The 12,093-nt window shown below is 38.7% G+C and overlaps 1 protein-coding gene across 1 annotated transcript; it reads right to left on the minus strand.

The window, feature by feature from the left end:
- Positions 1 to 9,435: 9,435 nt before the first annotated feature.
- On the minus strand, positions 9,436 to 10,144 carry LOC118754596 (DNA-directed RNA polymerase I subunit RPA2-like). The gene is made up of 2 exons (XM_036489483.1): positions 10,111 to 10,144; positions 9,436 to 10,050 (listed from the first exon to the last, which is right to left on the minus strand). The coding sequence occupies exon 2, from the start codon at positions 10,011 to 10,013 to the stop codon at positions 9,627 to 9,629; it is 387 nt and encodes a 128-aa protein (XP_036345376.1). The 5' UTR covers positions 10,014 to 10,050; positions 10,111 to 10,144; the 3' UTR covers positions 9,436 to 9,626.
- Between the last annotated feature and the right edge of the window lie 1,949 nt (positions 10,145 to 12,093).

Raw genomic sequence — 12,093 nt, forward strand, 5'->3', positions numbered from 1 at the left:
AAATCACAATACGTGACAATATCGGCAAAAATTAGTACACGCGACGGCCATTTTAAGAAAAAACTCACTTCACGTTGTTGGTGTTAAAATTTGATAAAAGTTGAACCGCAGCACATATTAAAATTTTATTGGTTCGAAATTCGCACAGTTTCAATTTAATATCTTATTGCACATACTTTCATATCTTCCTCAATATTGGTGCTGCAAGTAGGTTCAATTTGCTTAGTCACAAACACTAACAACACTGCACGGGGTGGTCTTAACCTCACTTTGGCTTGCAATTTTGTGCTAATACACACTAAATTCACTCGTACGACCGATATTTCATATCCACAAAACCACTTTTCGCGTGTGACACAGAATTTTCCAATAGATTCAATTATTAGCACTGTTTATAATTGCTTCGATTTAAATATTAATTATATCTTGCTGTGTTGGGTGGCGAGCAAATTACATATATTACCTGTAAGCGTAAGAGATTAATATTCGTACACATACATACACATATACAGGGCAAGTTTATATATCTGAGATAATAAATAAAACGTGTGGTACGGAATTAAAATTCCACTTAAATTCTGTGTAAAGCTTTATTGGATTGTGGTGTGGCTAGGCTTTTGCATAGTATTCGCTAAACAGCTTTCAGAATCCTTTTCCTCAAAGCGTTCTTCTAATTATATCAAGCTATGGATAAGTTTATTCGTCTGGCAGACGCTGTGACAGAATTTGAGGCCGACTACAACGACACGGCCCAAACTGATCACACCAAATACACTCTTGCCATTCAACAAGAGGAGTTGAAAACGTTATGGAAGAAAGCGAAGGCAGCATATGAGGAATTAGTAAACTCTGATACGTTAGATGCTAAAGCAGTATCTGCTGTGAAACCAAAATATAAAAGCTCGTACGCTGTATATTTGCGATGCATGTCGAACATGGCAGATCTGCATGCAAAGCTCGTTAAGAGCGAAAAAGACATAGAAGGTACCTCTGTCCAAGAACACAACATTCACCTTCCTCCGTGCGATACGGAAGTGTTCAAAGGCGACTACCTCTCGTGGCCAACATTCCGAGATATGTTTACGGCCATATATATATTGAATAAGCGCCTCACTCCAGTTGAAAAGTTGTTCCATCTGAACCAAAAAACACTGGGTGAGGCCAAAGATATAGTGAGGAAGTGTCCTCTCACTAACGAAGGATTTGCCACAGCGTGGAAAAACCTAACAGATAGGTACGAGAATAAACGCATTCTCGTAAATTCCCAGTTACAAATTCTTTTTAATTTAAAGGCAATAGAGCACGAGTGCGGCGTCTCGATTAAGAAATTACAGCGAGATATAAATAATTGCATCTCATCACTAAAAAGCCATAAAATTGATATATCGAACTGGGATGCAATATTTACTTATCTCTGCTCAACGAAATTGCCAGAAAGTACCTTGGCATTGTGGGAACAAACAATCGAAGACAAGACGGAGATATCGAAGTGGGAGGATATGGACAAATTTCTGTCCAACAGATTCCAAACACTGGAAACCGTCTCGGGTATAACGGGTACTAAACTTACAAAAATTCCCAAGCCCCATAATAGTAGGCATACTAGTGAAACTCCGCAAAAAAGACTTGGTGCCTTCCAAGCAAGTGTAGCTAAAACGACATGCAAATTCTGTAAAAGCAAGGACCACAAGTTATCAAAGTGCGAAAGATTCATCAATTTAACGACGGCCGATAGAATCGCCTTCATTAAGTCGAACCATGGTTGCTTGAACTGCTTATCCAATGGACATACTGTGTCCAGGTGTACATGCTCATTTAATTGCAGCACTTGTCACCAACGACATCACACGCTCCTTCATATTCAAGCAGTTCAGCCAAAAGCAACTATGCACCAAAGGCAACAAACATATGCATCAAAAGACACAGATAACATAGCGTCCACTTCGGCACAGGCTCAAGCAATGCGCGACGCTGCAAGTGCAAAAAAGAACTCAGTGAACAATGTCACGTCTTGTTTCGCTAATACTAACAAAGGCGTATTGCTGGGAACAGCAAGAGTTCATATTTTTTATAACAATACAAATTTCTCAGCTCGAGCATTAATAGATTCAGGTTCTGAGTGCTCTTTCATAACGGAAAGACTCAAACGTAGAATCAACTTGCCTTCTAAGAGAATGCATGCACAGGTATCTGGTATCAATAACACCATTTCAGCGCAGGTAAAGGAAGCATGCCTCATTCAATTGAGATCTCCAATTGATCCTCTAATAAACATCAACACAACCGTGCTGGTGTTGCCTCAATTAACCGGAAATCTTCCGACATGCCAAATTAATGCGATGACTAGCCAAGCTTTCCCGGATCTGGAATTAGCAGACAAGAGATTTTTTATTAATGAACAAGTTGATCTAGTCTTAGGCGGCGACATTTACGCCCAAATAATGTTGAGCGGAATCCGAAAAAACGTTTTAGGTACGCTTCTGGCGCAGGAGACTGTATTCGGCTGGATACTAACCGGTCAAACTGACACGGTTACGCCAGCCAACAAATGGGTATCATTTTTTAACGAGGTCAGCCTCGATAAGCGTCTCGCGTCTTTCTGGGAAGTGGAAGACATTCCGAAAAACCAATCCTACAATAAAGATGAAGTTTATTGTGAAGAACTTTATAAAAGCACAACAAAGCGAAACGGTGAAGGCAAATACATAGTGTCACTGCCATTTAAGCAGGACTTCCCAAAAGACGTCAAATTAGGACCCTCTCTAAAAATCGCTTGCTCACAGTTCTTTAGGATAGAAAAGCGGTTGGCGAGAGACCCACCTCTGCAAACAGAATATAACCGAGTTTTGTCAGAATACGAGGCATTAGGTCATATGACGCGAATCGACGTGAATGTTCCTGCAGATGCATGTGACAATTATTTCCTGCCTCATCACGCTGTCAGGAAGGACGAAAGCACTACCACCAAAGTAAGGGTAGTTTTTAATGCATCGTGTCCGACATCAAATGGGGTGAGCCTTAATGAGGTGCTCTATCCTGGTCCAGTACTTCAAAATGATTTGCCAACATTAATACTTCGGTGGAGATTATTTAAGTATGTTTTTAACAGCGACATCGAAAAAATGTATCGCCAAATCTTACTAAACCCTGACCAAACAAAGTATCAGCGCATAATTTTTCGTACTAATCCATCCGAACCCATAAGACTTTATGAACTCAATACTGTGACCTTCGGTGTCAATTGCGCACCTTACCTGGCGATTAGAACTCTGCTTCGGTTAGCGAACGACGTGGAAGATTCGCACCCCATTGCATCGGACATCTTAAGAAAATACATGTACGTTGATGATGTTTTAGCGGGCGGTCATACTATCGAATCTGCTATTAAAGCTAAGGACGAAATCACAACAGTATTGCAATCGGCGGGTTTTCCTTTGAGAAAATGGACTTCTAACTGCGACGAAATATTATATGGTATCCCAAAATCCTATCTGCTGAAAGAAGATTTCTTGGACTTCGAAGACACCAGCACGGTTAAGGCTCTGGGCATCAGGTGGAACGCCCATTCTGATAAATTTTACTTCACTGCCAAGCCAATTGAGAATCAGGATAGACATACAAAAAGGGCAATACTATCGGCTATTGCCAAATTATTCGATCCGTTAGGGTGGCTCGCACCGTTTGTAATTACCGCGAAAATTTTAATGCAAAATATTTGGTTAGAAGGAACCGGGTGGGACGAAATTGTATCAACCTCCACATTAGACCGTTGGGAAAGCTTTAAGGAAAGCTACAGCCACATCGAAAGGATTCGTATCCCTCGTTGGATATATTTTTCACCGACAGCCAAAGTCGAAATACACGGGTTTTGCGACGCCTCAGAAAAGGCATATGCGGCTGCTCTCTATATTCGCGTCGAAAAGGATGACAAGGTCTTCACCAATCTGCTACTATCTAAAACTAAAGTTGCACCAGTTAAAACGATCTCGCTTCCCCGCTTAGAACTTTGTGGGGCGGTTTTACTTTCAGAAATCCTCGATTCGATTACCAATAACCTGAATTTGGGGCATATTACGACAAAAATGTGGACGGATTCTACCATTGTCCTGGCCTGGATTCGGAAACCACCCTGCTCATGGTCAACCTTTGTTGCACATCGAGTAACCAAAATAATAGAAAAAGTCGGAAAAGAAAATTGGTGTCATGTAGATTCAACCTCAAATCCGTCAGACTTAGCCAGTAGAGGACTTCCGGCGCAAGAATTAGTAAACAATTCGCTGTGGTGGGAGGGCCCTTCTTGGCTGCAAGAAGATCACTCCAAATGGCCCACTCAAGAAAAGGACTATAATACAGTGATAGAAGAGAAAAGGGTGCAGGTACACGCAACAACAACGTTAGATATCCACGATGATATTATTGAAAGATTTTCTGATTTCTCGAGAGCTTTGAGAGTTTTATCTTATGTAATGAGATTCCCTCAAAGAACTCACCCAAAAACCAGAGCGTCATTTCAGGCGAAATCTTGTTCAATTTCAGCTGATGAAATTAAAGCAACGATAAGCCGCTTGATAACCAGCTGCCAGAAGAAGCATTATTGGGAGGAGTATTCAGCATTAAAATCTCAGAAATTAATAGGTACAAAAAGTGAAGTACTACCCCTTAACCCTTTCATCGATAAAGACGGTATAATGAGGACAGGTGGCCGCCTAGGAGCATCTAGTGATCTCGCCTATAACGAGCGTCACCCAGTTATCCTGCCATATAACTGCCACCTGTCTCGTCTGATAGTCCAGTTCGTCCACAAGGTCTCGCTGCATGGTGAAAATCAGCTCATGCTGCGCCTAATCCGAACACAGTACTGGATACCGAGGGTCAAGAACATGATTAGGTCTACAATTCATAATTGCAAGGTCTGTACGATCTATCGAAAGCGTGCGCAAACACAGCTAATGGGAATTCTTCCCAGAGAAAGAACTACATTTTCACGACCGTTTACAAATTCTGGAGTCGACTTTGCGGGACCTTTTGACATAAAGAGTTATAGTGGACGAGGCTGTCGTATGTCCAAAGGATATGTCTGCCTGTTTGTGTGTTTCGCAACTAAGGCAATCCATTTGGAAGCTACCTCTGATCTAAGTACGCAATCTTTCTTAGCAGCATTTGCCAGGTTCGTTTCAAGAAGGGGATGTCCAAGAAACATCTACTCCGACAATGGTACCAACTTTGTCGGAGCCTCTAGAGCTCTGAGAGCGGAATTAAAAGCCTTTTTGATGGATGCACGCAATAGCACCTTAGCCAAATATCCCCACCAAATGCTTTCGTGGCACTTCATTCCCGCCTCAGCTCCTCACATGGGCGGGCTATGGGAAGCGGGGGTTAAAAGTTTTAAAAACCACTTTACGAAAATCGCATCAAACCATAAATATACGTTTGAAGAGTTTACGACTCTTCTATGCCGAATTGAATCCTGTCTGAATTCTCGACCATTAAGCCCCACATCAAACCAGCCATCAGACTTGGAGCCACTTACTCCAGGCCACTTTTTGGTTGGTGGACACCTATTAGCTCCACCAGAAATTGATGCTAACGAAAATACGGCTACGATTGTAAATCGTTGGCAAAGATTAAAAGCTTTACATCACACGTTTTGTAGCCGATGGAAATCAGAATACCTATCTGAACTCCAGAAGCGCAACAAATGGAGGCATCCTCAAGCCAACATCAAAATAGGAGACCTCGTCATTATTAAGGAAGACAACTTACCACCAAATGAATGGAGACTCGGAAGAGTCTTAAAATTATACCCAGGTTCGGATACTCGGGTACGAGTGGTGGACATCATGACCGAACGTGGCCAGGTAACAAGGCCACTAGTAAAATTGGTCTTACTACCACCCTGCAGTGAAGCAAACGAAGAACCAACCGAGTCTTCGTAAATACATTCTCTGTATTTGCGACTTCAACGTGAAAGCAACCAGGTATTCGACTTCATAGGTACCTGGAATATTCCACGACTGAAGCCGCAAATGTTAAACTTCATCAATCAACTTCACTTGCATTAGAAATAGAACTCTTACATGTTTTAAGTGGAAGCATACCTAACACTCATTTTGTATAGAAGATTGTCTTAACAATCTCCGAATATATGCATGCTTGACGACCATACAATAAGATTCCGTCGCAGAATAACTGAGATACACAGAACCGGAGCAAGGCATTATCTGAACAAATTTTAGCCGTAAATAATTCGCAAGCAATCCATTAACGAATGAATTATTCATCAATAAATTCCTTCTGAATAATTTAGTCGTGATTTGTTTTCAATTTGAAATGTTGTAAAACAAATGTTTTTCTATAATCTCTGATAGGCAGTTAGTTGAGTGGTTTTACTTTATCACGAATATGTATTTTATGTTCATTATTCAAATAACGAATAAAATAACACTCGCCATTAGAATAACCATAATAATTTTTCTTTGAGCAAACTAAATTATCTATTATTTACGAATAACGATAAATTTTACCCAGCTCTACATACATATGTATGTATTTAGTTTTTTCGCAGCCTAATAAGAGTCGACTCTAACGCTTATACGTATGAACGTTTAACGACTCAGTAAAAACTTGCATTATAAGGTGATGGTTCTCTACCCGAGTTCCCCCGGGGCGACCTGGTAATATAAAACCGACCATCGTGAGATCTACATATGCCAATAATAATGAAATAAAAGGGGCCATTCTGCCCAACAACCGATCCTCCGCTCATAAAAGAATTTTATATCTACCTGATCTCCTAATAGCTAAAATATTGTCGTCACCAAGACCTTTCTTTCGTTAACGTTTTCTTTTCTTTCAAGTTCGAAACGTTCAATAAATATAAATGTTCAGAGCTCAATTAGCTGTCTCTTAGCCATTTTACAAAGAAAAGGAAATGTTGGGAAAGTCTTAAGTTGTCTTGTTAATTGTAGGAATTTTACATATCCCTTGTTTTACCTACGCAAAAACTGTATTCACAAAAGACCGATTTGATTTAACTCGACATTTGTTAATTAATAAATTTGCGTGCTGGACCGAAATGGAAGTGAAGAGTAATACAAATGTATTACGACAATAACTCCAATAAAAAAACGGGACTTCACTCCATGTAAACAAAAAGATCTTTATTTACCCGCGAGATACACCAATTTATAGTGTAAAATTTGTTTTTAATTCCATTGGACATAAATTCTCACAATAAAAGCAACAACAGGTTTTAGCGTCATGTCCGCGCAAGATGCGCGCAATGAAATTATACGCGAGAATATACCTAAATTAATCAAAGAATTGACTGGATTAGCAGATGATGATGAGAACTTACGCAGCTGTGAACAAATGGCCTGGTCCATCATACGAAACCATCGCAATTTGAGTACCAACAGTCATGAAGTGCGTCGGAAAATCGAAGGAATACAGGAGAAATTCGCAGTCGACAATAATCTCGAGTATGCTGAACATCTGGGGCGCCTGTGTGATGAGATCATACAACATCCACTTTGTGTGGAACACTATGAAGTTGATGTACATTGGTCTATGCTCTTGAATTTGGCATACATTTTACGTTTGGAGTGGAATAGTTGTGTAAAATATATTGAATCAAACAGCAATCCCTTGGCGATAGTGGACCTCAACGAAAGTACTGATGATGCCGATTATGTTACAAACTCGCAGATCGATGCCATCGAGTTGACATACATACGTTGTCATCAATATTTGGCCAATAAATTGAATAATGAGGTGTATATAAAGCACAATGCATTTTTGCTGGGGCTTAGTACCGCATTCAATACAAGTTTACCATATTAAAATGGAATTTATTTTCATTTTTATGCAGTGCTTCAGTTGAATTATAAGTTATTGTTGAAATTTTCAAAACATTAATTAATGGAGAACTAAAATATGTGAATACTTTTTGGTATTGCTTTAAATAATTGAAATACAAAGTGTTAAATACGTATTCGACCTTTTTTAATTCATAATTGGACCTCTAAAAAAAACCTGAATCTGCGAAATTCAATGAATGTTATGCTTCATATTCAGCGAAGATTCGATCAATGAAGTATATCACAAAAATGCTTTAAACAAGAGAAAAGACTAGATACAATCCCAGTTTGCTTTTGTGTACCAAACTACTTTCTTTCAATTTATGGAGCTCTGAACGACGGACACAACTGTTTATAAACACATTGTCGCCTTGGTTACCTTTACGCATGCATAAATATGTCATCGTTTGCGCTATCAAAAACCAAAAACATTTTCGGTTTTCGGAGAAAAGGCTACCAAAAGGACATTTAACAAAAAAATATAAATTTAAAAAATGCAATTAAAATCTAGTTTGCAAGATATAACATACAATGCTAATCTATGGCTACAAGCCGCTATGCTAATCAACGCTTACGTTTCAGCAGTTTGGGGAATACTATACGGTCTTTATATACTCTTTAACTTAGAAGAAATGCAGGATCTCTATGGGCGCTCGATTATATTAGCTTTTATATTATCACTGCTGGCTGAGATTTATCGTTTGCGTGCAGGCTATAAAGGCAACTTGATGGCAGATGATCAGTGAACTGAGCATCTTTCTTGAAAATCAATTATAATATAAAAACAAACACGCGAGTTGCTACAAATTGCCGCCTCAAATGCGGACAGCGATTGTGATCGACATGTAGAGCAATTTCTCAATGGTAAAATCGATGTACAAACATTTTTAAATAATTATACGCATTCAAAGAAAGTAAGCGCCGAACGCAAAGCCAAAGAAGAGCGCTTGGGTCACCAACTTAGCGCATTGGAACGTGCCGGCATTTAAAAAATAGCTAATATTAGACCAAAATGGTATTGTAAAGTAGCTATTAGACATGGCAAGAGCGAGTAGTTTCGAAAAGTCTGGCACACTCAAGAATTTCCAAAAGCGTTTGCGGAAGCAGATATAAGCCGTGCTCAGAAATGCATCAACAAAACATTAGTCGCTTTTATTACCACGCTTTATCAACTTGTTTGTTTTTATATTATAATTGATGGATCCAATATGCGCAACCCCGGTTAAATACCGAATTGAAATTTATGCCGATTTCGTTTTTGCCAAGAAATGCAACCTTCTCTTTGCCCTCTACGCGCAAACACTAAGAAGAGGGCGATGAGAGGGCAACATTTTTTGTAGAAGGGAAAACGACATTAGTAGCGCAAAGAGGGCCGTTCCATCAGTTATGTTTTCGAAAAAAGGGGCTGATGCCTTGGCTTGCTGGATTTCCAAACACAGCCACATCTAGTATTTAAAGTGACTTTGGAAAGCAGTTATTAATTTTCGAAAATAGAACTTTCTGATACAACTCTTTGTCTTTTTACAAGGTGAATGGAAAAAAATTTAACTTTCAACTATGTTACCAGACATTTTTATGCGTACTTCATATCAGGAGAATAAACTAATCTCAAGTACTTTTGATATTATTTCAACATTTTTATAATTGTGCACAAATTGATATCACCAAGGTGTATTAAATACATACATACATACACATTTTGAATATAACAGCACTTTCAAAAAAATGTGAGCATCTTTGTTGTAACAACACCGCTTATACAATTACCTATACTCGTGTTCCTCTTTCTCTCCGTTGAAGGGAATTGGCAGCTTGCTTTGGCCAGTTAAGGCATGGTGTGCCCATAGTTTGCTTACCCATCTGACATTGATACATGTTTCTTGGAGATTGATTGTAGTCTGGCATTGGGATCAAATTCGCCAAATTGCTGAGAAATTCAGTTTTAGACAATTCCATATGTGTGGTAAAGCCAGGATAGAACTCTTTTAAGTCGATTGCAATATCCATATATACTTGCTCCAGTGAGCCAATATACTCGATTTTTCCAACAGCTAAATTTCGAACTGGTCGCATAAAACGTGCGGGTCCCACAAAGAGAAATAATCCTGGAAATTGTCCTTTTGCTTTATAAGGTATGGATGCGATTTCCATCATTTCAGGCAAATATCCATCAATTTTCAAAGTACGTAGTCTGTTTACAATATAGCAATGGTAAATTAAAATTGTACAATTAATAACCTACAATACTTACCGCCATTGTGTACAAATACAAGTGAGATATCTTAGCAATAGACGTCATCCTGGGCCACAGCTGCGATCATCTGTTTTTTAGAGTTGCTTATTTTGGTCTAAAGTGCGCTTTTATGACCTGAGTTGCATTAAATAGTCTCTTAAAACTTGGTAGTATTAGTTGATCAAATGGTAACATATATGCCCAAAAACTTGAAAAATATTAGATGATTGCTTTTTAAAAATGCTATTTATAAAATTTGGTTTTGCTTGCGACATTAGAAATATTCAGATTATAAAAGTTTTTCACATGTGTTTTAAGATTTTAAAGCTTTTAAAATGTACGGTAGAATGCAACAATGTGCTTGAATTTGTTTGCTTCTTCGTCAGCTTATTCGTTTGCAGACTAGAAAAATGGCGAACAGCCATCAAAATACTGATTCAAAATACACACAAATGGGTGCGCGCAGCAAAATTCAACCCCAATGGTAAGTTCATTTCATCGTGCGGCGACAAGTTAAGAATTTGCGATACATTTTCAGGCGAATGTATGCGAACGTTCACCGGGGGAAGAGGTATGGGACGACAGCTGGCATGGCATCCAGACGGCAATCTGATGGCTTTAGCATTAAGTTGGAACCGCGTTAAGATATTTGACAAAGCTGAAGGCGAGCTAATACAGTGCATTCGTCGCGGAGAATGATGTTGCATTTCACCCAAGTGGAAATTTCTTGGTGACTGGCGGCGATGACGATACAATAGGATTGGATTTATTAGAAGGTCGGCCAATTTATACACGGTAGTAGTGCACTTTAGCGGAACCATATAAAATACATTTTTTCCTGTATTCAACAGTTGCCCGTTTGGAAATCTAATTTGCATACATTTGATGCCAATAGCGCGCAACAAACAAGCCAGTTCTCAAAGAGCCCAAATTGATTTTAGTCATGCAACAGCTCCACATAACTCCGCCATAGACACACCAGTTGCTGGAGTACCAAAAAGCTGTGATGACAGTATTTTAATTGATCCACGACAATCGGTGGCATATGGCATGCGTGATGGAAATTTTCTGGTGCTTGATAGCCAATATACTACAAGAGTGAAACGCTACAAGTGAAACGCTGTGATAGTATTTTTTCTCAAATTTTCATCTTTTATTTGCAGTTACATTAAGAAGCTCATAGAGGACAGAGCGGTTGGTGAGGAAGGTGTCGAGTTACTGCTGTACTGCAACTGGGAAAATCCGCATTTCGCACGTGCTCCACTCGTATGGAATAGTAGCTTATGTCGAAAGGCTGGTTTTAGTATAATGCAGCATTCGCAGCATACCCTCACTGGCGCCGAGCCGTTGAAGAAATTTTGGATAAATAAACGTGCAAGAAATAGTTCCGATACTAGCACGTCCATATTCTTGTTAAGGGTCATCAAAAATTCCATGTGTTGTAAATAATAAAGCCAATGCCGGATTATACTAAAGCCAGCTTCCCGACATAAACTACTATTCCATACGAACACAGAAATATAAATGTATCTAAAGCTGAATAACTCAAATCAAATTGGATTGCATTTGCATAATATACCTAATATTGGAATCTGTTTTGATCGTAAAAAATACAACTTCCAATCATTTAGATTATAGTTTTGAAAGAAATTGATTGCAATCGTAAATTATGTAAAAATTGTCAATAACAATCTGCCTAAAATTTCTTTTCCCCATGTAACGGTTATAAAATACGTTAAATCCGCACTATCTGCATTAACAAAAAATATACATTGGAATATTTAAAATAAACCGATTCATATTTATTTTCTAGTAAGAATTGTTTCTTAATTGAAAGTATTTAATACTAATATAATGTAGTGGTTAATGTTTTAAAATGAATTCGCAATATGTCCGCAGCTCAGGTTGATTTAAAGAAATCCGTTTAAATTTTTCGAATTACATCTACTTGAATACAGGATAGGCAGGGTTGCATACAAATGGTAGTTCCGTAAATATTTA

This window comes from Rhagoletis pomonella, unplaced genomic scaffold (assembly GCF_013731165.1).
Source record: "Rhagoletis pomonella isolate Grant_MI unplaced genomic scaffold, Rhpom_1.0 Rhpom_scaffold_04178, whole genome shotgun sequence".
NCBI classification, from domain to species: domain Eukaryota; kingdom Metazoa; phylum Arthropoda; class Insecta; order Diptera; family Tephritidae; genus Rhagoletis; species Rhagoletis pomonella.

What these genes read in the sequence shown, in the direction of transcription:
- LOC118754596 (XM_036489483.1), bottom strand. Translation starts at nt 10,013, where the DNA reads ATGATGGAAATCGCATCCATACCTTATAAAGCAAAAGGACAATTTCCA.